Source organism: Arxiozyma heterogenica (assembly GCF_036370985.1).
Source record: "Arxiozyma heterogenica strain weizmannii chromosome Unknown scaffold_18, whole genome shotgun sequence".
In the NCBI taxonomy this organism is placed as follows: Eukaryota; Fungi; Ascomycota; class Saccharomycetes; order Saccharomycetales; family Saccharomycetaceae; genus Arxiozyma; species Arxiozyma heterogenica.
The window spans coordinates 1,020,825-1,044,601 of record NW_027042671.1 but is presented as its reverse complement, the minus strand read 5'-3'; the positions used below and the strand labels follow the sequence as shown (position 1 = coordinate 1,044,601).

The 23,777-nt window shown below is 30.5% G+C and overlaps 11 protein-coding genes across 11 annotated transcripts; 5 read left to right on the top strand and 6 right to left on the bottom strand.

The window, feature by feature from the left end:
- Nucleotides 1-463: 463 nt before the first annotated feature.
- Nucleotides 464-1,117, top strand: DER1 (derlin; the record flags this gene model as incomplete). Its single annotated transcript, XM_064858857.1, has 1 exon — nucleotides 464-1,117. One exon carries the CDS (start codon nucleotides 464-466, stop codon nucleotides 1,115-1,117), a length of 654 nt encoding a protein of 217 aa, XP_064714680.1.
- A 118-nt stretch (nucleotides 1,118-1,235) lies between these two features.
- Nucleotides 1,236-1,445, bottom strand: PWA37_002259 (uncharacterized protein; the record flags this gene model as incomplete). Its single annotated transcript, XM_064858856.1, has 1 exon — nucleotides 1,236-1,445. One exon carries the CDS (start codon nucleotides 1,443-1,445, stop codon nucleotides 1,236-1,238), a length of 210 nt encoding a protein of 69 aa, XP_064714679.1.
- Nucleotides 1,446-2,739: 1,294 nt separating this feature from the next.
- MCM7 (DNA replication licensing factor MCM7) lies at nucleotides 2,740-5,259 on the top strand (the record flags this gene model as incomplete). Its single annotated transcript, XM_064858855.1, has 1 exon — nucleotides 2,740-5,259. One exon carries the CDS (start codon nucleotides 2,740-2,742, stop codon nucleotides 5,257-5,259), a length of 2,520 nt encoding a protein of 839 aa, XP_064714678.1.
- Nucleotides 5,260-6,310: 1,051 nt separating this feature from the next.
- On the top strand, nucleotides 6,311-9,214 carry COS111 (Cos111p; the record flags this gene model as incomplete). Its single annotated transcript, XM_064858854.1, has 1 exon — nucleotides 6,311-9,214. The coding sequence occupies one exon, from the start codon at nucleotides 6,311-6,313 to the stop codon at nucleotides 9,212-9,214; it is 2,904 nt and encodes a 967-aa protein (XP_064714677.1).
- A 341-nt stretch (nucleotides 9,215-9,555) lies between these two features.
- On the bottom strand, nucleotides 9,556-10,695 carry LDH1 (triacylglycerol lipase; the record flags this gene model as incomplete). The annotated part of the gene is made up of 1 exon (XM_064858853.1): nucleotides 9,556-10,695. One exon carries the CDS (start codon nucleotides 10,693-10,695, stop codon nucleotides 9,556-9,558), a length of 1,140 nt encoding a protein of 379 aa, XP_064714676.1.
- A 696-nt stretch (nucleotides 10,696-11,391) lies between these two features.
- Nucleotides 11,392-12,654, top strand: KTR3 (mannosyltransferase KTR3; the record flags this gene model as incomplete). The annotated part of the gene is made up of 1 exon (XM_064858852.1): nucleotides 11,392-12,654. The coding sequence occupies one exon, from the start codon at nucleotides 11,392-11,394 to the stop codon at nucleotides 12,652-12,654; it is 1,263 nt and encodes a 420-aa protein (XP_064714675.1).
- A 754-nt stretch (nucleotides 12,655-13,408) lies between these two features.
- Nucleotides 13,409-14,794, top strand: FTH1 (Fth1p; the record flags this gene model as incomplete). The annotated part of the gene is made up of 1 exon (XM_064858851.1): nucleotides 13,409-14,794. The coding sequence occupies one exon, from the start codon at nucleotides 13,409-13,411 to the stop codon at nucleotides 14,792-14,794; it is 1,386 nt and encodes a 461-aa protein (XP_064714674.1).
- A 475-nt stretch (nucleotides 14,795-15,269) lies between these two features.
- PWA37_002253 (uncharacterized protein) lies at nucleotides 15,270-16,181 on the bottom strand (the record flags this gene model as incomplete). The annotated part of the gene is made up of 1 exon (XM_064858850.1): nucleotides 15,270-16,181. One exon carries the CDS (start codon nucleotides 16,179-16,181, stop codon nucleotides 15,270-15,272), a length of 912 nt encoding a protein of 303 aa, XP_064714673.1.
- Nucleotides 16,182-18,690: 2,509 nt separating this feature from the next.
- On the bottom strand, nucleotides 18,691-18,867 carry PWA37_002252 (uncharacterized protein; the record flags this gene model as incomplete). Its single annotated transcript, XM_064858849.1, has 1 exon — nucleotides 18,691-18,867. One exon carries the CDS (start codon nucleotides 18,865-18,867, stop codon nucleotides 18,691-18,693), a length of 177 nt encoding a protein of 58 aa, XP_064714672.1.
- A 189-nt stretch (nucleotides 18,868-19,056) lies between these two features.
- Nucleotides 19,057-19,578, bottom strand: PWA37_002251 (uncharacterized protein; the record flags this gene model as incomplete). The annotated part of the gene is made up of 1 exon (XM_064858848.1): nucleotides 19,057-19,578. The coding sequence occupies one exon, from the start codon at nucleotides 19,576-19,578 to the stop codon at nucleotides 19,057-19,059; it is 522 nt and encodes a 173-aa protein (XP_064714671.1).
- Nucleotides 19,579-19,759: 181 nt separating this feature from the next.
- On the bottom strand, nucleotides 19,760-20,182 carry PWA37_002250 (uncharacterized protein; the record flags this gene model as incomplete). The annotated part of the gene is made up of 1 exon (XM_064858847.1): nucleotides 19,760-20,182. A coding segment is annotated over one exon (423 nt), but the record flags the coding sequence as incomplete, so codon positions are not given.
- Between the last annotated feature and the right edge of the window lie 3,595 nt (nucleotides 20,183-23,777).

The window sequence follows — 23,777 nt, the reverse complement described above, 5'->3', positions numbered from 1 at the left end:
CAGAGAGAGAGAGAGAGAGAGATGAAGAAAGGACTTCAATAGAAAAATACAAATATTACCTTCTATAGAAGTCTTTCATCCTTGTTGATTCTTCGTTGCTTTTGCTAAACTTCATTTTGTAAGTAATACAGCAATATATGAGAAATACACAGACACGACCAGACAGAAAAGAAAAAAACAAAAAAGAGAAAAAATAAGGAAAAAAAAAAATAGAATTATCTGGACAAAAATGATTAATAAAGAATTTGAGTTATTAAGAATAAATGATAACGATACTTAGCAATGAAGTTTGCCCAAGGCTGAGCCATTTTAAGCATACATAAATATAACTACTTTGATATAGATAAGTAGCAATTAGAGAAGAAGGGAAGGAAGGAAAAATAACTAAGGAAAGAAAGAAAGAAAGATAAATAAATAGAAGTTTTCCATTTAATACAATTTTATATTGTTATAACTGGTAATTATGGAGGCTATTGTTTTCAATTTATTTCTTGATGTTCCTGTAATAACTAGAGCATGGATAATTGGATGTATTGGAGTATCCATATTGACGTCGACGGGAGCAATCAGTAGAACAGACATTTTTTATAATTATGAATTAGTATTCCATAAGAGGCAATATTTACGGGTCATATATTCACTTTTCGACCTAGGTGAGTTTAGTTGGTCTACGATAGTAGATATATTCATATCAGCGAATCATTTGAGCACACTAGAAAACATTCTGGGCAGCAAACGAAGGTTTCTATGGATGACTACATTGATTCTAACATTTCTTCTCATAATGACCTCAATGGTACAACCCTCAACTTCATTGGGAGTCCTACTGCATCAAAATTTAGTGTATTATCTATACAAGACAGGAAACGATGGCATAAATGTTCCATTGCTTGGTGGGAACCAGCTTATATTTGCGTTGTTACCATTAAATATGGCTTTGGTAATGTATTTTGTGGCGCATAGAAGCTTAGTTGAAGTGTCCTTAAGTTTTATGGCGGGTCATATGTTATATTACTGTGATAATGTGTTGTTGAAGTTATATGGGTTTGATATGTGTAAGACACCGTATGATTACTGGATAGAATGGAGACAAGGAAATGGATCAGTCGAAGATTAAGCTATCAAATAAATAATATAATTATATTTGTTATTCATTAATAACACATACATATATATATATATATTTGTATATGTCTGTATATATGGATATGGTTATGGTTATGGTTATGGTTATGTTAATAGGAACGAACATGAGATGCCATGTTAATGATAGGAGGTATTATATCTGGTTTTTGTTTAAAAGAAGAGTAAGCAGGTAGGCAAAAAGGTAGAGTAAAACAAAGTGTTAAATAACTTGAATAAAATAATTTATTCCATTTGAATAATTTATTTTGAAAAATAAAATATGAAAGGGATGGTAAATATAAAGTAAATTTTTTTTTCATATCTTTCTATTTCGTTATATATATATGTGTGTGTGTGAATGTCTATGTATATGAATGTTTATCTGTTATAGTATAGCACCAAAGACTTGACAGAAAGATTGGGTCTATAACAATAATAAAAAGAAAAAAAAATAAGAGGAATCTTCTTTCTTTCATTCTTGCCATTCGATAACATATATACATATACATATATATATATGTATATGTATATGTGTATGTATGTATGTATATAATGAATATCTACCTACATATTACTGTGTTGTACTGAGGTATTAGTGGTAATAGGAAACAAGTCTCAATCAGGCAAACCAAAACAACTCTGTTGCCATGACAACTGATTCGAGAAAACAATATATGCCAAACAAAAAAAAAAAAAAAAAAAAAAGGAAAAAGGAAAAAAGAAAAAGAAAAGAGAAAAGGGGAGGAGAAAATTCCATAGCGGCTATGGTAACCTTGAAGGTTGTTACTTCATTTATATCAAGATCGTTTCTTTTGTCGTATTGTGTTTCATTGATATTGTCCTCATTTGTATTATGCACCATTAATATTCTTATTTCTGTTTATATATCTGTAGAGAGAATACAACTGTATTGGACTGGTGATGTATACTTCGAAGAACAAAAAGAGGCTTTCCTGTATTAGTTTTTTGTTTTCTTTTTTTATTATTTTACTCTTTCTTGTGCTGTATATGGAATGCTCTGATATTTGATCAGGTCATACAGTCCTGCTTTTCTTTCCTTTCTTTTCTTTTGATTTTTTTCTTTTTTCTTTGTGAAATACAGACAGATCTTAATGTTTTGACATGATATAGCCAGTACACTGTATGATGTTAAGCAGTAATGAGATTATAACTAGTGGATAATCATTACACACAGTAACAACCACAACAATCTAACTCTAAAAGTTACTTGATTTGAAAATAAATAAATAAAAACAGCTTTGATAGTTTAAACTACAAAATGGCTTCGTCCATTTTGGCTTCTTTCTGTTTCGTATTGAGTGATCTGTAATCAGATTTCCTCTTTGGATAATTAGTTTCTGTCCCCAATATATGGAAAGTGCAAAAAAAAAAAAAAAAAAAGCAAAAAAATCAAAACAAAACAAACAGTTGAAAAAAAATTTATTAAAAGTTAAAAGCAAGGATCTTATATAGAATCGATCTAATATACATCATATATGATCGAGCAATTTAAATAATAAGAAGAAAGAAGTAACACCTCAATATATACTTGTATAGTGTCTAGTATATCAAGAGAAGATTGAACCAAAACGTTATATAAGTATCCCTTTCATCATGGCTACTGTTTTACCTTCAATCCAACTAAATGTGGACTATACAACTATATCACAAGATATCAGAGATTTCTTACAACATTTTAAGACTGATGTAACTGATGAAAATCAATATTTGACTACAGATGGAAATATAGATAATGAGAATGATGTAAACATGGTCCAGGAAGACAAGGTTGGGGGTCCGGACATCGGGAAGGGACCTAAATATATGTATATTCTACAAAGAGTCGCTAATAGAGAGACTGATGAAATATTTATTGAGTTAGATGACATATTACAGTACCAGAAAGAAAAATTCCTCGATGGTTCTAGGACACCTATTGATTTAGTAGGGTTAATTCAGGAGAATACAAAACATTTCATTGAATTGTTCTCTAGGGCCATAGATGAGGTTAAACCTCTGCCAACAAAGGAGATTGATTATAAAGATGATGTTCTCGATGTTATCTTGAACCAAAGAAGACTGAGGAATCAAAGATTGATCTCAGATAGGGTCAATGAGATTGGACAGGAGAATCTTATCGATAATTCCCAAAATTCTGACACTTTAAGAGAATTGGCAGAAGATGAAGCTGAACTGTTCCCACCCATCTTGACTAGACGTTATTCTGTGTATTTCAAACCTTTGTCTTCTCGTGGTATGTATCGTTATAAATTTTCTGGTAAAAAAATCCAAATGATGAGACCTTTATCAGTTAGACAAGTCAAAGGTGACTATTTAGGTAAATTGATTACTGTCAGAGGTATTGTGACTAGAGTCTCTGATGTCAAACCAGCAGTCACTGTGATTGCTTATACATGTGACCAATGTGGTTATGAAGTGTTCCAAGAAGTTAATACACGTACTTTCACACCATTAACGGAATGTACTTCTAAAGAATGTTCCCAAAATCAAACTAAGGGCCAATTATTTATGAGTACAAGAGCTTCTAAATTCAGTGCATTCCAAGAATGTAAGATTCAAGAATTGTCACAACAAGTCCCTGTAGGTCATATCCCACGTTCTTTAACTGTTCATGTTAATGGTCCTTTAGTCAGATCGTTGACACCTGGTGATATTGTTGATGTCAGTGGTATCTATTTACCTTCGCCATATACTGGGTTTAAAGCTTTGAAAGCAGGGCTGTTAACTGAGACTTATTTGGAATCACAATATGTTCGTCAACATAAGAAAAAATTTACTTCATTTCAAATGACTAGTGATATGGAGCAACGTGTCCTTGACTTAGTGTCACAGGGAGATGTGTATAATAGAATGGCTAAATCCATTGCACCAGAAATTTTTGGTAATCTAGATGTGAAAAAGGCATTATTATTACTGTTGGTAGGTGGTGTAGATAAAAAAGTTGGTGATGGGATGAAAATTAGAGGTGATATTAATATTTGTTTAATGGGGGACCCTGGTGTTGCTAAATCACAACTGTTGAAAGCAATCTGTAAGATTACACCACGTGGTGTCTACACTACAGGTAAAGGTTCCTCCGGTGTGGGTTTAACAGCCGCAGTTATGAAAGATCCAGTTACGGATGAGATGATTTTAGAAGGTGGTGCCCTTGTACTCGCAGATAATGGTATCTGTTGTATTGATGAATTTGATAAGATGGATGAGAATGATAGAACTGCAATCCACGAAGTTATGGAACAACAAACCATTTCTATCTCCAAAGCAGGGATCAATACAACATTGAATGCAAGAACTTCTATTTTAGCGGCTGCCAATCCTGTGTATGGTAGATACAATCCAAGGCTATCACCATTAGAAAATATTAACTTACCAGCTGCTTTGTTATCAAGATTTGATGTCTTATTTTTAATGTTGGATACACCAAATATGGAATCAGACTCACTTTTAGCAGAGCATGTTGCATATGTTCATATGTATAATAAACAGCCAGACCTTGATTTTGAACCAATTGAGCCTGCCCGTATGAGAGAATACATTGCTGTGGCAAAGAGTAAAAGACCGGTGATGAGTCCTGAAGTCAATGAATATGTGATTCAAGCATATATAAGATTAAGACAAGATTCTAAACGTGAAATGGATTCTAAATTTTCCTTTGGACAAGCTACGCCAAGAACTTTACTTGGTATAATTAGATTAGCACAAGCATTAGCTAAATTAAGATTAATGGATACAGTGGAGATTGAAGATGTTGAAGAAGCATTAAGATTAATTAAAGTATCTAAGGAATCATTATATCAGGACAATAACAGAAGACGTGAAGAAGAGAATCCAACGACTAAAATATTTACAATTATTAAAAAGATGTCGCAAGATAGGATTCATGGAAATACAATACCTTATGATAGTATAGTGAAGGCGGTTAGATCCCGTGGTTTTACCATGTTACAGTTAAGTAACTGTATACAAGAATATTCATATTTAAATGTTTGGCATTTGATCAATGAAGGTTCAGAATTGAAATTTGTTGATGATGAAATATCACATCAGCTAGAAGATGAGGAGCATGAAGATACAAATGATAAAATGATAGTAGATGAAGAAGGTGAATCCTAAATAAAGAAATCCATATGAATAGTAGGTATCAAGTATAGATGTATAATTAAAATCAAACATCGAAATGTAATAATATTAATAATAATTGTAGTAATTTTATTATTTTAGTTTACTTCATTTGTTTAGAAGTTCCCATATATCATTAATTTAAACTACACAATATCAAAAAATGCAACAAAAAAAAAATAAAGAAAAAAAGAATGAAGGAAGGAAGGAAAAATGAAGATGGCAGTATTTTTTTAATTGAAATAAATGCCAATAAATGGATGTTTTCTTGTTATCTTATGATATTAATGTATTTACATTGGATTATATTGAAGAATGTATCGATTAATATATATATATATGTGTATGTATGTATATGTATGTGATATTAATGTCACGTGAAATTTTGAAGATCTACCATTGAGGTTTTCAAGGATACAAAAAATAAGGTGAGGGTAAATGGACTCAAAGAAGAAATAAATAAGGTTTCTGAGTTTTTGATCCCTTGAGTTTTTTGTTTGTTTTGTTTTTTTTTTTCAATTTTCCCCTTTTTTTTTCTATTTCTATTTTTATTTTCTTTTTTTCTGCTTTTCTTACCCCTCATTTTCTGCGAACATAGATCTGTTTCTAACCTCCGCCTGTGGTGGTTTTCTGCTTTCGTGAAATTTCATGTGGGGAAAATAGAGCCATCGACAATTGTATAAAAAGGAACAACAGGTAGGCGACTTTTGAAGAGGTCAAACTTTTACAACATAGAAGAGATACTTGCATAAAAGAAGAAAAAATGGGTGTTTTTATCTTGCTATTAGTTATGCAACAGTTTTGAAACGGATAAAGGAAAAAACAATTTAGCACTACACACAAAAATAATTGCAAACACACATAAAATACATAAACAAATATATCTTTGAAAATTGCTTCTTTTGGCCTAACGCTATATTATTGCTACTTTGTACTGCTTTATTCATAAACAAGAAAAAAAACCATACTATTTATCCTTTTATCTTTGCATTCAACTTTTTGTTATTCCTTTTTTCTCTTTCGTTATTCTTGTATATAACTACTTATGGCTAGATCCGAAGTTCAAAATATCAACATAGTTAGTAATAATTACTCAAGGTATGGAACTTCCATTTATCAAAAACTGTATGATACTCAGTCATCCAAAAAAAATGGTTCTACAAAGACAGGTTCTTATTTAATTCCTTCTTATAATAGAAATAATGCTTCAACGTCTCATATTGCTGCTAACAATCGAATTGTGGCAGACAACGAATCTTTATTGACTATTGGGTCCACAAAATCAAGGATTAAAAGAAAATATAAATCTTTGATATCATCAGGGTCGAAGAAGTTAATCAACAAAATATACGATCATGGATCTTCAGATACTTTCTCCATTTTTTCCTCAAAATCACATAAGGAAAAAGAAATTTTTAATCTGAATAATAATGATATCTACTTATATTCCACGTTCAGTGAGTCATTCGCCACAATAGACGACCTACCATTAGAAATATTGTCTAGAATTATATCGTATATTGATTATGATAAACACTATAAAGCTCTGGTTTGTTGTCTCTATGTATCCAAACGTTGGTATAAGGCTACTAAGATCGTTTTGTATAAACAACCCAGATTTGTGTCTACATATCGTGTTGCTCAGTTTGTCACCTCTTTGAGGTTACACCCAGAAAATGGATATTTTGTTAAAGTTTTAAAACTATCAGACTTGCAAAACGGTTTAATATTCAAAGAAGATGATAATGAAGACGAAGAGGAGGTGGTAGGCAACATTAATGACTCAAACAATGAGAGTGGTGATGGTAATGATGATCAAAACAATGTAGAAGGGGATAATAATGGAACTGCACTAAATGAAGCTGGTAGAAATAATAATAATAATAATAACAGTATCAATAACACGAATAATTCTGAACCTTTTAGTGATATTGCATATGCCGGTTGGAGAGATTGGAGATATAGAAATGATCCATTGTATAGTAGTCCTGTATTAAATAGTTATACTGTGAAAAGGATTGTATCTCGTTCTTCTTCTATTCATTCCAATTCTTCTTTGTTTACCTCATTATCTAATGGATCTGTTATTTCAATGAACACTTCAGCATCTACTAGAAATGAGCCATCTGGCAGTCACATTGATACCTCACAAAATACTGCTAACCGAGCTAGATCAAACAGTTCAGTTAGTTCAATTACAAGTAGTATTATGTCTACATTTCAAAATGCATCCCATCTTTCATTAACTTCATCCCCTTTGCTAAATAATACAACTGGTGACTACAATAAGGGAGAAGGAAATAGTTTAAATAATAATATGAATATTACTCAAAAAGTTAATACAATCACATCTCAAGACGTAAATAATAAATGGTTCAGATTTAAAGTTATGTCAAAGAATAAGAGAAGAGCAAGAAACTTGACAAAATATTCCACTATCAATTCCTCAAAACAACAAAATTATTTATGTAACAACAAAGGTTCAAGTAACACTACTATTTCTAAAAGTGTTCAAACTACGGAAGTTAATAAAGTTGATTGTACAAATAACTCAGATATTACTGGAACATCATCTCAGATTCGTTTTGCCATTGAGCAGCCTTTTAAGACTAACCATCCATATACAAATAAATTTCTTTTAAAATATGCATCGTGTAAGGATTTACCCTTAGGCTATATTTTACATATATTGAATCACTGTCCTAATCTAGTAGAATTAGATTTATCTCACTTGACGATTTGTGATGATTTTAAAATTGTAAACAAATCAAAACATCATAAAAGATTGACATCTTTGATTTTACCGAGTGTAGAAGAAAGTACAATTATGACAAACTCCGAAGAAAATAGATTGGAAGTGATATATGCAACAGATTCATCTAAAAATTATGAGCATAATAAGAATATTATTGTCAGTACTGGAAATAGCAAATCCCGAAGAAATAGTAGAATTGGGCAAGGTGTTATCTTGACCAACAATGTGACTGATTCAGGATTGAGCAGACCTCTGTCTATCATTAGTTGTAACAGTGTGAGTAGTGTATCCAATAATGATACAACAGGATCAAACTCCGATCACTGGTGTTCCAGACTTATTAGTAATAGATCAGAGCATCCAATGCCTATTGACTCCCAAACAAAAGCACGTGTCATAGAAAAGAGTAGACGGAACAGTAATAAAAATTCAGGCGATGATGTTGAATTATATAAATTGAATCCTGTTGAAATTTTTGAAATTCTATGTACAAAATTAATGCAAGTAACCACAATCAAAATGGATGGGGCTGTTTGGTGCAGGCAATATATGATTAAGTATTTTATTTTGATTATATTTCAAAGAATTATTGACTACGATATTCATACTACTTCAAGAGCCTATTCAATTAACATGAATAATAATAATAAGATTATAGATTTAAGTTTCTTAAAAGCTGGTATGAATAGAAATTTTCCTTGGTCATGTAAGGGTACATTGTCTGATTTTGTTGTTTTGCTAGTTTTAGATGAATTATTGAAGAATGATGATTTGACAATTGAAGATCTATTTAACATTAAATCTGAAAGGTTATATCAAAATGATAATTTTATAACTGATTCAGATGTTATGGAAATTTCAAATATTTTCCCAATCAAATTTGGTTTAGATGAAGAGAATCAAAACATAATCAATTTTAGGATCGTTATATTAAAGAATAAACGTCAAACATCGTATATTTTAAAAAAAGTATCTAATGACTATATTTCATTAATTATTAATTTGTGTATTAATGAAAATTATAATTTTATGGTCTCTTCTACAGATTTAGGAATTTTACCTAAAGAGACTCCAAAGAGAATAGATCGTCTAATCCATGGACTGGTGGCTAGAATCAAATATTTAAGGAACAATGATTTAAGAAGACATGTTGGAGAGAACAATTATATTTCTAATACGATCAATATTATTTGAATAATTGTTTACAGATAGATCTGTGCATTTTTCTTCGTTATACTTACTGATACCCCAAAAAAATCAAATATACATTTTTACTCTACCTTTATTATGTCACATAAAAAGAATATATTCTATGCCTTATATGCCCGGTGGTATACTTCTTTGCATACATTATAGCATTAAATCACATTATTTATACATTGTTTTTCTTATGCATTTCTTTATTATTTTATACATGTTTTTATATATGTGTTAACGTATATATGATTTTATGCCAAATAAATTTATGATTGAATAATGATTGAATAATTAATAATGAATTGATTTATTAATTATATATCTAATTATTTATTTATTCAAAAGAATTTATCTGCAAATAATTTGCAGATTTGTTTTGGAGCATCAAAGGCAATATTATGAGAACAATTAGGTATGGTATTTAATTCTACTTGTTGTTTATTCGACAGAGTAATAAATGATTCCTTCGTCTTGACAGCACATTCATTTGCATCAGTGATAGTGTCAAGTTCTCCACAGAAAATAGTAATTTTAATATTAAACTTTTTAATAATTTCATTTATTTGTTTCCAATCCAATGGTTCCCAACCTAACAAATACCCAATGAGGGTTCTACTTTTTATTTGAATATTATTATAGAATTGAAACAATCTTAAATATCTTGATGATAGATTATCATTACTATCTTCTCTATGGTCCTCTTCCTCTTTTGAATCAAGCTGATGGAAAAATTTGTTAATTCCTGAACTATGTAAACCTTTACTTTGATCAAACCATTCTCTATAAAAAGTAAAAAGTGAAGGTACATTATATAAGAATTTTAGAAATGCCTGTGTTAAGATCTTTGTCTTATCTAAATGTTTTACATTTGGAGAAGGTGGGGCCAGTAGAATGACATTGGTTATGGACCATTGACTGATATATTTGGTTAAAAAATGTAGTGAAAGGTAGCATCCTGCTGAGTGTCCAATTAAAGATAAATTAATAAGTTTACTATCTATTTGGAAACGAGTCAAGATTTTGATTAATATATCATGTAATTTTTCCACTATATAGATCATGTTATATTGATCTAATTCGTCACTTTGGCCAAACCCAAACAAATCAATAGCTAAAAACGGTATATGATACAGTTCTGTTAATTTCAGAAGTGGTAAAAATTGATCTAAGGAGCCGCCAAGACCGTGTAAATAAATGTAGATAACATTTTTTTCAGTTGTTGGTGAAATTTTCGATAAATTATGGCATATACGTACTTTCTTTGAAGTATTTAAATATACGAATTCCTGATGTTGATTTATAAAGTTCAATTTAAAATGATCTGCATTGTCTGTGTTTAGTAGAGTACCAGCTAGTTTATTATTTGGGATCATTTCAAACTTATGAACGATATCATTTAAAGAACATTTTGATATTGGTTCCCCTTTCAAATCAGTAGCTTTTTTAATAGCATCATCTTCATCAATATTGAAGGTCATTTTATTTCCTCTTCTTATGCGATACAATTCGTTTTTTTAACTGTTCGATAATAAAATTCAAATGTATATATATATATATATATATTCAAGACATTTTGCTGCCAATGGTGTGTTATAGAAAGCTATATAAAATTCAAGTGATAAATATTGAAATGTATTCAATCCTCGAGTGTGAACTTTTTGTGTTGTGTTGTGTTTCTATTGTTTTAATTGTCATTCTGTTTGATTACGTTATATTTTTTTTCTTGTTTCATTTTTTTTGTGTTTCCAGTCTTTGAGCCCCAATCTTAATTAGGTTATACTACGATTTAATACTATTTTTTTTAAAAATATTTGTTGCTTTATTAGGGTTTTGGTATATTATTACTTTTTTTTCTTTGTTGGTTTTTCTATTAATTTATCTTTTGATTTTTTTTCTTCGAGAAGCTGTTTTGTCTTGAGACAAATTTTTCAGGCATTTCAAATAAAGATCAATTAGAATAGTTTTATTGTTTTTGCTGCAAGTGTCCACCTAGTTGTCAGGAAGTGCATTAACAACCTTTATCTATTTGAGTATATGTACTTATTGATAGAATAGAGTTATGTAGTACCTGTTGCCTTAGTGTTCTTATTGCTATGGCAAAGATAAAGATGTATTCATTTTCTCCTACTTTTTTCCCGTAGTGTGTACATACATATATATAACCACGTAAAAATATGGGAGCAGAAGGTAAGAAAAGATTAATGCCTAAATCGGCATTGCTGGTCAAAAAGTATCAGAAAAGTATAAGGTTAGGATTTGCTGGTTTCATAATGGTATTAACTATTCTATTTTTATTGCAATCCTCTACTTCTTCTTCCTCTTCATCTATTACAAATAACAGAAGCAGGTCAAAGTCTTTTATCCCAATGACGACAATCAGTAGATACGATTTAAATAAAGAATATTTGATGCCATTTACTGATATCTCACAAAAAGTGGTTCACCCAATGGATGATGGTGAGATTGTAAAAGCCGCAATGGTTACATTAGCGAGAAATTCTGATCTTTGGAGTTTAGTTAACTCTATCAGACATGTTGAAGATCGATTTAATAATAGATATCACTACGATTGGGTGTTTTTGAATGATCAACCATTTACTGACGAATTCAAAAGAGTGACATCTGCATTAGTGTCAGGTAAAGCCAAATACGGATTGATTCCAAAGGAACATTGGTCAGTCCCATCTTTTATCGATGAAGTTAAATTTGATAAGGCCAGAAAAGATATGAGTAAAAAGAATGTTCCTTATGGTGGGTCTGTTCCATATAGACACATGTGCCGTTATCAATCTGGGTTCTTATTCCAAAGTCCACTATTGGATGAGTATGAATATTATTGGAGAGTTGATACAGATATTAAGTTGTACTGTGACTTCCAATACGATATATTCAAATTTATGAAGGTAAATAAGAAGAAATATGGGTTTATCTTATCTGTCAGTGAATATGAGGCTACTATTCCAACTCTTTGGGCGACAATCAACGATTTTATTGAGAAGAACCCACAGCATGTTAATAAGAATAATTTAATGAAGTTTGTGTCAAATGATAATGGTAAGACTTACAATATGTGTCATTTTTGGACTAATTTTGAGATTGCATCACTAGACTTCTATAGGTCTCAAGCATATAGAGAATACTTTGATTATTTAGATAAGAGTGGTGGATTTTTCTATGAGAGATGGGGTGATGCACCTGTACATTCTATTGCTGCATCCTTGTTCTTAGATAAATCTGAGCTTCATTTCTTTGATGGGCTAGGATTCTACCATCCAGATTTCCATTCTTGTCCAATTGAGGAGCCCATTAGGTTACAGAATAGATGCATATGTGAACCACATAAAGATCAAACATGGTTAGATTATTACTTTTGTACAAGGCAATTTTTCCAAGCACAAGGTTTAAAGATGCCAGCAGGAATCGATCAAAATAAATGAATATAATAATAATAATAATAATAATAAAAAGAAAGGAGAATGTTTAACAGGAAAAAAAAAAAGGGAAGGAGGCAGTGCGACAGTAAAATTATAACATAAAATATATATATCGATGATAAAAATTTTTCATTTAAAAGAAGGAAAAGGATAAAAAGAAAACTATTTTGTATGTACATTAGCAATAAAATCAACCAATGAACCCATTTGGGTTCAATTATTAAAATTGTTTCTTTATGTCTTCATGCTCATTTATTCCTATCTGTTTAATTTATAAAAGAAACAACAACTAATAAATAAAACTCGTTGAGTGGTGATATTCCAAAGGCAAGGACACTATTATTTTTATTCAAATATTAGCAATACTTGTTATATTTAAATTGTGGTTCTTTAATTTGTGATGCTTGAAATATGAAGCAATGTGCAGATGTATGGGTTTAGCGGGTTTGTTTAGCGGAATTGTGAATTCTGGTGTGGGTTTATTTTGATTCAGATAGATGAAGAGGGAGGTGGAAACAAGGTTGCTAGTGTTTTATAAAACAAGGCCATCTGTCCTGCTTCCTTTTTTGCTTCTCTATCTTCCTCTTCTCTTTCACACCCTCATTATTCTTTGGTCAATCTAAAGGATATACTATAGATGAGAAAGAAAGAAAGCATAAATATATTTTAGGTATACAAAGTTTTATTTGAATCTACGTAAGGATACACCCGTGGCTATTTGTCAGTATACATTGTATTCAGAAAGAGGTTAAGTGTGATGTTTGAAGATTATTTTTCATTCCAAATTTTTTTTATCTTTTTAAGAGAATCCTTGGAAATTATTGTTATTCTATCTATTCTAATAACTATTGTCCGTAAGGCACTAGGTATCAAAGATGAAGAAGAAAATTTAATTTTTACGGAAGTTTCTACTACCACTACGGCTGCAACTGCAGCAACAACATCTGATATTGCAATTGCAGGTACTCTTGACACTGGTAGAAATATAGCAGATCCATATGGGACATCCCTCTTATCAGTTTCTTCCCTTGGACGTGGTCTTACTGTGGAAGAAGAAGAGGAAATGTATGATTTTTCAGGTGAATTTAGAGAAGAAGAAAGAACAGAGACAGATAATCAAGAAAGATTGAAAAAATATAACAGATTAAAATTTCAAATATGGAGTGGTGGTATCTTAGGTTTAATATTGTGTCTTGTAATTGGTAGTACGTTTATTGTGGTATTTTATCATATCGGTTCAGATTTGTGGTCACTAAGTGAACATTACTACGAAGGGGCACTAAGCATTGTTGCATCCATTATTATGTCTGTGATGGGTTTATTCTTTCTAAGAATGGGTAAATTAAGGGAAAAATTTAGAGTTAAATTAGTCAGCATAATCTATTCAGAACAAGGCCATATTTTGAAGGGAAATGGTAATGATAATGATAATAAGGCATTGACTTTTAGCAGTAGATATGCATTTTTTGTCTTACCGTTTGTGACTAGTTTGAGAGAAGGGTTAGAAGCTGTTGTCTTTGTTGGTGGTGTTGGGATCGATCAACCATTGACTTCCATTCCATTATCTATGTTAGCTGCAGTATCCATCAGTTTAATCTTCGGTTATTTTTTCTTTAAATACTCAAGTTCGTTATCTTTAAAGATATGTCTTTCAATCACTACATGTTTTATGTATCTAATTGCAGCTGGTTTATTTTCTAAAGGAGTTTGGCAATTTGAACTGCAAGACTACGTCAATAAATGTAATGGACAAGATATGTCAGAAGTTGGTAATGGTCCTGGATCCTATGACATCTCTAGGTCTGTATGGCATGTTAATTGTTGCAACGGTGAAAGAGATGGATTCTGGATGCTTTTGACAGCTATTTTTGGTTGGACTAATAGTGCTACTTATGGCTCTATCATCAGTTACATCATTTATTGGTTAATTCTAATTCTTGCCATTAATATTTTAATAATTGAGGAAAAATGTGGTTATATTTCATTTTTACCTATTTCATGGCAAAAGAAAAGAATTGTTAAAAGAATAAAAATTGCAGACACTTCAATAAAGATGAAGCAAAGAAATGAAGAGAATAGGTTGTATCTGAGTGTAAGAAATGCAAGATCTAAGGATAGTACAACACCTTTAATTACTCATTAAACTTCAAAAAAATTTTATAAACAATAAATCTGAAATAATTCAGCTTTAGAGTTTGGTTTATTTAAATTTCTTAATGGTGTTCCATTTCGTTTTTTTTTCAGATTAAGAATCATGTTTAGACTTAGGAAGTATTTAATATTTATAATGTTGTATATATATTTTATAATGATAAATCAGTATAGAGTGATAAATAACTAGTGGCTCTATTGGATTTTTAATAAAAGAGAAAATTGATATGAGTTTAAAGTACCAAAATATGAGTATGTGGATATACATGTAATTGCTTTTTTTATTAACTTAAACATTCAATTGCAGCTATTATATCACCTGAATCAACAATGTCACCATTTTTGTGGAATAACTTCAATACTTTTCCTGCAACATTTGTGGTTACAAGTATCTCAGTTTTCATAGCCTCAATAATAAGTAAGCCTTGTCCTTCGCTGACAATATCATCTATTGATACCATGGATTTCTAAAATCTACCAAAATATTCAGAATAGATTAAAGTAACATTCTCAGGATATTCATCTGAGTCAGGTTGGTGCCAAGAATTTTGTTGAGTTGATAAATCTTTATTTAAATTTTGAACTAATTTGATAAAATTATCCTTTCTTTCCCCCGCTTGTTTTTCATAGAATGCATTAATAGATCCTTCATTTTCTTTTAACCATTGTTGGTACAATCCATGATCAAAGGTCCCCTCATCAACATCGACAACAAATATACCAGCTTCTGTTTCCTCAGTTAGTGTTTCTAATTCGTTTTCCAAAACAGGATAAAATTGTATTTGATCAAATGGTGTCAACATCCAGGGATATTTCTTGTTAAAGTTGGATAGAGATAATTTGTCCCAAATTGGAATGGTTCTACCTTCCAACTGATATCCTCCAGGACTTGATGTCGCATAAATGCACATATACATGCCCTCTAAACCAATAGCACCTCTCTCTGTATATGTTCTTGATGGATTATATTTGCTTCCAAGAAGCCTTTGTCTTGGATCTAAAGGAACAGCACATAGTGATCCTAAAAAGACATCACCTAAACCTAAGGCTAAAAATCTGGCAGAATACATCATGTTATATATATTTTGGCGAGATATGTTATTGACATTTGTAATAAAGTCAACATTACTAGACAACCAAGGTGCAGAAGAACGTATAGTCCCTTGATATCTGGTAACACAAGCTAAAGTTTTATTTTCTTCAAAGGCTATTGGAAGTTTAAATACCTTAGAGGGAACCACCCAGTTGGAATCAAAGCATATTTCATTTTCATAAAATAATAATGTCTTCACAAGAGTTGCTTGAGAAATTTTATAACCATCGAATTCAATTAGAACTGATCTAACACCTTGTGACATTTCTACAATTCCAACCGTCATATTTTTTTTCACCAAATTAATTAAGCAATGTACTCTATAACTTAGATTGAAATCCGTAACATTATCACCATACTCAATAAGAATATAGTGATCACCAACCTGTCTCTATGTTATCTTTGGACTGTATTCATTTTTATGATTTACTTCAGCGAGAATGGGATTGTTATATGATGGAACCATTAGATCAGAAAGAGTTTTGACTGAGGGTTTAATTTTTAAGGTATTGATCATATTATCCTGGAATTCTTTTAAAATTCTAGCGCCATTATAACTAATTGGAACGAATTTGATTAAGTTGCCTAGTTTAACTTGGCCAATCTTTCATAATTCAGCCTCAGGTATAACAGCCTGGCAAACAAAACCACCTAAAGATGGTCCATCACAAGTAATTATGACAGATTCATCACCTGTGAAATTAATTGCACCGACAGAATAGACATAATCATGTGTGTTTGAAGGATGTAGACCACCTTTGTCACCATTACTTCTTGCGCATTTTGGTTTAGGTCCAGTGAGTCTGACACCAAACTTGTTTGAATTATAATGAGCCTTCCATTCCTCATTAAAAAATGCATCAATACTCTCTTCAGTAAAAATATCGGGAGATCCATGAGGATCACACATTGTACCAATTAACTACAGTCCATGACCTGGAATTTGTGGGATAATTGGATTTGGAATGGAAATTGGATTAACAGTGAATGTTGATTCTTTTATAAAAATAATATCTGAAGCTTTAAGAATTCTGCCATTGAAACCACCAAACTGACCTAATGTAAATGTAGATTTAGACCCAAGATAATTGGGAATATCAAAATCACCCCTAATAGCCAAGTATGCTCTACAGTCTGAGGTTAATTTTCCGAAACTCAAGGTGTCGTTATGATGAACTTGAATTGGTTCAAATTGTTTTATTGGGGTGTGTCCATTTATGGTACACTTAACAGAACCGTCGGTAATACTAATAATTGTATTAAAGTGGAACCTGATAATGGGACCAATTAATGTAATTTCAATAGTAGCTGCCGAATCCTCATTGCCAACAATTCGATTAGTCAATCTAAAGGAATAAGAATCCATTGGGCCAGAAGGAGGAACGCCGATTCTCCAATACCCATATCTTTCCGGATAGTCTTGAATTGATGTATGAATAACCTGGGTAATAATCTCTAAAGCAGTTGAATTATTGGTATATGGATTAAGAATGTTCGTGGATATCTTAGTACCTCTAAACATTTGAGAAGAAACAATCGATTTTAAGTATTCAATATTTGTAATATAGCCATAAACTTTTGTTTCTTGGAGAGCAAGTAGTAATTTACTCAAGGCATCATCTCTATTTTTCCCATGAACAATGATTTTGGCTAAGGTTGGATCATATTCTGCAGATATAACAGTACCTTTTTCGATCCATGTATCAACCCTTGTCCATTTAGGGAATTCAACATATGTTAATTAACCAGGAAATGGTCTAAAATCTTTTAAAGGGTTCTCAGTATATAATCTCGCTTCCATTGAAACACCAGTAATATTCCTTTTGATATTTCTAAAATGAACACATTTGTTCGCAGCAATTAAAATCATTAATTCAACCAAATCTAAACTTGTAACTATTTCAGTAATTGAATACTCAACTTGAAGTTTCGCATTTACTTCAAGAAAGTAAAAGTTGTCAGCTCTTTCATTATAGATAAATTCCACGGTACCGGCACTTTTGTATTTTAGATGGGAAGCTAAATTTTCAGCTGCAGTTCTTATAGCCTGTCTTGTGCTCTCACCAACATTTGGGGTTGGAGTTTCTTAGATAATCTTTTGATAATGACGTTGAAGGGAACAATCATGCTCACCCAATGCAATAGTAACACCTAGCCCATCACCCATAATTTGAACTTCAACATGCCTGGAGTTTTCAATGAATTTTTCTATAAAAACACCTGCATTTTCAAAATACGATTTCCTTTGATGTTGAATAATGTGAAATATTTCTTCAATTTCACTTTTATTATCAACCTTTCTTAAACCAATACCACCACTCCCAGCTGTTGACTTAATCATTATTGGATATCCAATTTTGCTTGAAGTAATTTTAGTTTCAGTTGCGTCAGTTATCAAAGGAGAACCTGGAATTAAAGGAACATTAGCATCAGCAGCTATTTTTCTTGCAGAATGTTTTAAACCTAGCTTTCTGATTGTTTCACCGATAGGGCCAATAAACACAATACCTTCCTTCGTACATCTATCTGAAAAATCAGCATTTTCAGATAAAAATCCATAACCAGGAACGATTGCATCTGCATTTGTTTTTTTGGCAGCCTTGATAATCTTGTTTATATCAAGATATGTTTCACTTGGAGTAGAACCGTATAACGGAACAGCAATATTTGATTCAATAACATTTTGAGGATACTTGTCAGGATCAGAATAGACTGATACACTTTTGATCTTTAATCTTTTTAATGTCCTAATGATTCTGGCAGCTATCTCACCTCTATTAGCAACTAGTATAGTGTTAAATGGTTTTTCCTTTTTCTCTCATAATAAAATCATAATATACTCTAAAACCACCAAAATTGGTTATATCTATGGAACCTTTGACAGTATAACTATATTCTTCACAAATAAACGGTTTGACCCATTCACCAGATTCTAATTCAATAGAGCCAATTCCCAATGGTTGTGGAACCATAGATATAAATTCACCAAAATTTTCAATTGGAATACTGTATATTTCAACGTTGATATTAGATCCTTCTGTGCTATTAACACGACTTAAACCTGGTTTCGAAATAGGTCCATCTTTTGGTAAGGCATGGAGTCTGTACGATTTTGAAGTTTTAGCTTTAGCTATATACGCTGCATTGACTTTTTCTAATTGTCAGTGCAAAGGAAGACCCTGTAAATGAGTACCAATCACGGCTAACTTGATGGAAGAATTAGGATTGATTTCAGGGCCAGTGACATTGTCATATTTAGAAACTTGTTTATCCTTAAAAATACCAAATGACCTCGAACCAGATGAAAAGCTCCTTCCAAAATATCTGTGTGCTAACTTGAGTAAAGCATAGTCAGTAAACTTTTTGCCAATCAATGTGATACCGTCTGGAAGGCCGTCAGATCGGAAACCACAGGGAATAGCTAATGCAGCCATGTCTACTAAATTGATAAAATTGGTCCAAGTACCTTGTTTAGAATTAACTAATATTGGTTCCGCTTCAACTTCATCAAAGGTGGGATTTAAAGGACAGGTAGGGACACATAGGACACCAATTGATGATAACCATTGGTTAATCTTCTGTAAGATTCCTTGCCTTTTGTACTCAAATTTGAAAGCATCAAATACATCAAAGTTTGTAGCTGTTTTAATAATCGTTAATACAGTGGGATCTAATGTATGCATGGGCGGGTTTTGAAGCTAAAAATTCTTTTGTTGCAGCATATCATTCAGCTATCCATGCACCTTCATATAGACAATGAGCTAGATTTAATAAAAGTTCAAAATCAATTTTGACGATATTAGCACCCATTTGTTTCAAGGAATCAACGGCACTATGGTATAATTTGGGATTTTCGGTCTCGTTCTACCATGGTAATACCTTTGGAATTACAATTGTCAAATCTTTGCTATATTTTTGTAATGGATTAGAGGGGTATATCCTTGAATATTCATTGTTGTGAAGATCAGGTTGACATAAAATTTTGAAACAGGTTTCTGCACCTGATAAATTCAAAGCAAATATGGATATACAGTCTAAAGATTTACAGGTAGGAACAACACCTTGACATAAAAAAACACCACGAGTAGGTTTTAAACCGATTAAATTATTTAAGGCGGCAGGAACACGTCCAGAACCAGCCGTGTCGGTACCTAGAGCAATGGGTACAATCCCATCAGCAACGACTCTGGCAGAACCGGTAGAGGAACCGCCTGATACATGTCTATCACTAAAAGCACGTGCAGTCTTGCTGTACGGAGATTTGGTACCTACTAGACCAGTAGCAAATTAATCAAGATTAGTCTTTCAGATAATGATAGCACCAGCATTTCTTAATAATTGTACAACTTTTGAATCTTTTTCAGGTTCGTATGCAAACAAAGGACAAGTTGCAGTTGTTTTAAATCCTCTTGCACCAATGTTGTCTTTGACTGCAACAGGAACACCATATAATGGTAAATTATACTTATTTCCTCTAGTTTGGAGAGCAATCCACTGTTCTTCTAAATTTTCCTTCGAAATAACTGAGATTTAAGCAGGATTTACAGAACTAATATCCTGAGATTCAATAAGAGCAAGCAAAGTTTTAAAGGACACTTCTAGATTTGAAGCTTTGCGAAAGTCTTTCTATTCATTAATGTACCAGCCTTGTGTGAAATCACTGCTGCCATTTGTCATACTTTAATCGATTGATTAATTGTTATTGTTGTAGTTATTAGGAGATTATAAGTGAGCTTTTTTTGTGTTGCAATGTATCAATATAAAGGTTTGGTTTTACTTCTTTAAAAGGACCAAATTTAATTTGATGTAAGGTCACTATGATTCCACATATAATCGGTTATAAAACTTTTGTTATTTTCACATCTCTATCCTTATCATTTTTTCATTAAATACATATGTGTATGTGTTTAGATTTTTTATATTTAAATTTCTAACTTGATATGATTGATATGTGTTGAAGATTAACAACAGAAAATGATTACTGGTAACGTATATGTTGATACTATATAAAATAATTTGAACAAACAATGGAATAGATAAACGTTATATCACCATCAACATTCGCTTCTTTATCTTCAGTTCATAGTCACTTACAAGGAAGAGTCTTTCGTATAAAGAAGAAGAGTTTTACAAATCCTTTCTTGTTTTTCAGCTGCTCTGATCTTCATTAGAAATTGAACAAATTTGCTTATCCTTAAATTTTGTCGCAACATTTCTACATTGCATTTTTTCCCGATAGGAAGTTAACACAACTGAAAAAATGATAGGAGAAAAAATTTATAGAGCAAAGAGATAAGATAAGATAAGATAAGATAAATATAAGATGGGGCAGATTATTATGAGAGAATTTGCTTGTTTTTTAAATATTTCTTTTTTGTTGGCAAGAGAGTCTGCTTATTTATTTGATCCACATTCGTCAATCATTCAGGATTTAACCTAAGAGAAGGGAATCTTTGAAACTTTTATTGTTTTTTCCATAAAGAGTAAGATTCTTTTTAAGATATTTTTTCGGGCAGATATATATGTATATAGGAGGTAGGAGTATTTTTTTCCTGATTAATTTGACATTCTCTAACAGCAATAATTATTCAATTCTAACAAAATACACATATTTACTATTTCAAATGACAAAATATAAATAAGCTATCATTTTCAAATCGAGATTACTAATTAAAATTTTATCTGATAAGAATATTGATTTTTTTTTTGAATTGAAGTTGATGGCTTTTTAAACTGCATTTAATGTAAATAAAACAGCTATTTAGTAGAAATAATATGACTGTTATAAAATCAAATAGTTTCAATAAGTGGTTAATTTCTCTGTATCTGTTGGTCCTCTGGATGAATAATATTAGTATACATTTTTTAGCATCGGTGATCATATTGTATGTTATTATTATGTATTATTATTATGTTGATATGTAGAGTAATTTTCCGTCCATCTCTTGATTGGGAATTAATAATTATACAAATACAAAAAGAAACATATGATAAAATGTATATAACTTATTCATCCAGATTGGAAAATTAATAAGTAAAATCGTCTACTTATATATGTCTACCTGTTGGCAAATCTTCATAATATATTAATTTATTTTCATTTTGTTTGATCTTATCTCTGTAATATTGAATGTGCAAAACAAACATTTTTCCTCTTTGATATATTTACATGTTACCCAAATCGGTAATATATCATTTCCAGCAGTTGGTATTTTGTTAGCATAAATATTTCAACTATAAATTGCAGATGAAGGGTTTGATGAGATATGTTAAATCAAAAATTAATGGGAGAGGTTCCTAGATCGACACTTTTTTCTGTTTATAGCAAATACATTACGGGATTGATATAAGTTTAATAAATATGTTTTTCTTGTTTTTAAGTATATTAGTATTTTTTCCATTAGTTTCAAACTTATCCACTTATTTCGATATATTAAAAAGACATGTCAAATAAGTTATAATAATTGAAGAGAGGAAGTATAAGTACGTATTTTATTTACTAGGAATTCTATCTACATTCAATGATAAATTTTTTTTATTGTAAAAGTGATTTAATCATACAAAATAATATTAATATCATAAAATTTTAAATAAATTTGTCATTCTAACAAGGATCTTACGCTAACAAGTTATTATAGTAAAGAGAACTTTTTTTTGTTAAGTTTTTATTAAAAGATGTGTGAACTTCGAGAGTTAATTTTGGAATATATTAAAAAAATTGAACATATTTTTAAATATATTCTCTAATTTTTATGTAGTGAGTAATAGACAAAATTAAATAAGATTTTTACAATCTCCTTTTTTGTACATAGTGCAACATTAATAATTATATACAAAAGAGTATATATAAAATAAAAATATGATATGAGGAAATTTTTGGTTTTAAAAATGTGAATAACAGATAAGTTTGTTATACGAATGGTAAAAAAGTATTCAAAGGGGTTCGTTTAATCTTTTGTTATATTTAAAAGATAAATATTTAGTTCGCTATAGTTTAGTACAAAATCTACCTGCCTTTTTCCAAAGATATAGTTTGTGAACAAATAGTAAATTATTACTTCGCTGTGAAAGCCAACTGCAAAATAAACAATTTCTTTATCGATATGCTTTAAAAATAAAAATTGTGATTAATATATATATAAAATATAAAGATAAACCAATAAGTAATTGTGTAAACTTTAACAACATTAATCTAGTATTGTGTATTAATACTTAATAACTGTTTATATAAAATTAAAAAAACCTAATAAAAAAAGCATGATAAAAAAACAATTAATTCAATGTAAAAATCACAATGTTGACCTTTTGTTTTTATAACTAATGTAACTTAAATGCTAAACAAAAATATACCAAGAAAAACTATTGATTAAAATTTGATTATATTCTAAATTTCATATAAATAATTATTATATTAAAGAATAACTATAAAATATTATTTTCTATTAACTTAAGAATATCCATTATTAATAATATATCAAATAAAAAGAGAACATTTTACAAATAATATATAGTATTTTAATAATTAAATTTTCTGAATATGTCAATAATTTCTGATGTATGATCCAAAAATCCCCCATTCTAATTCTATGGTAAGTACCACTAAAATTGTTTAATTAAAATTAGTTTTACAGTTTAATACAAAACATTACAACAAATAATGAAAACATTTCAAAAAAAGATTAATAATTTTATTATTGCAAAATATGAAAATACTACTTATGGCACAAATTTGCATGATAAATCATATCTTTTATTTATCATTGTTTGAATTTGAGGAAAAATATTTCTTGGTATCGCCAACAAATTATATAAATATAAATAAGAACTTACAAAGAGTCATAAACCTGAATATATCATTTTAATTCTGAATATTTGATAACAA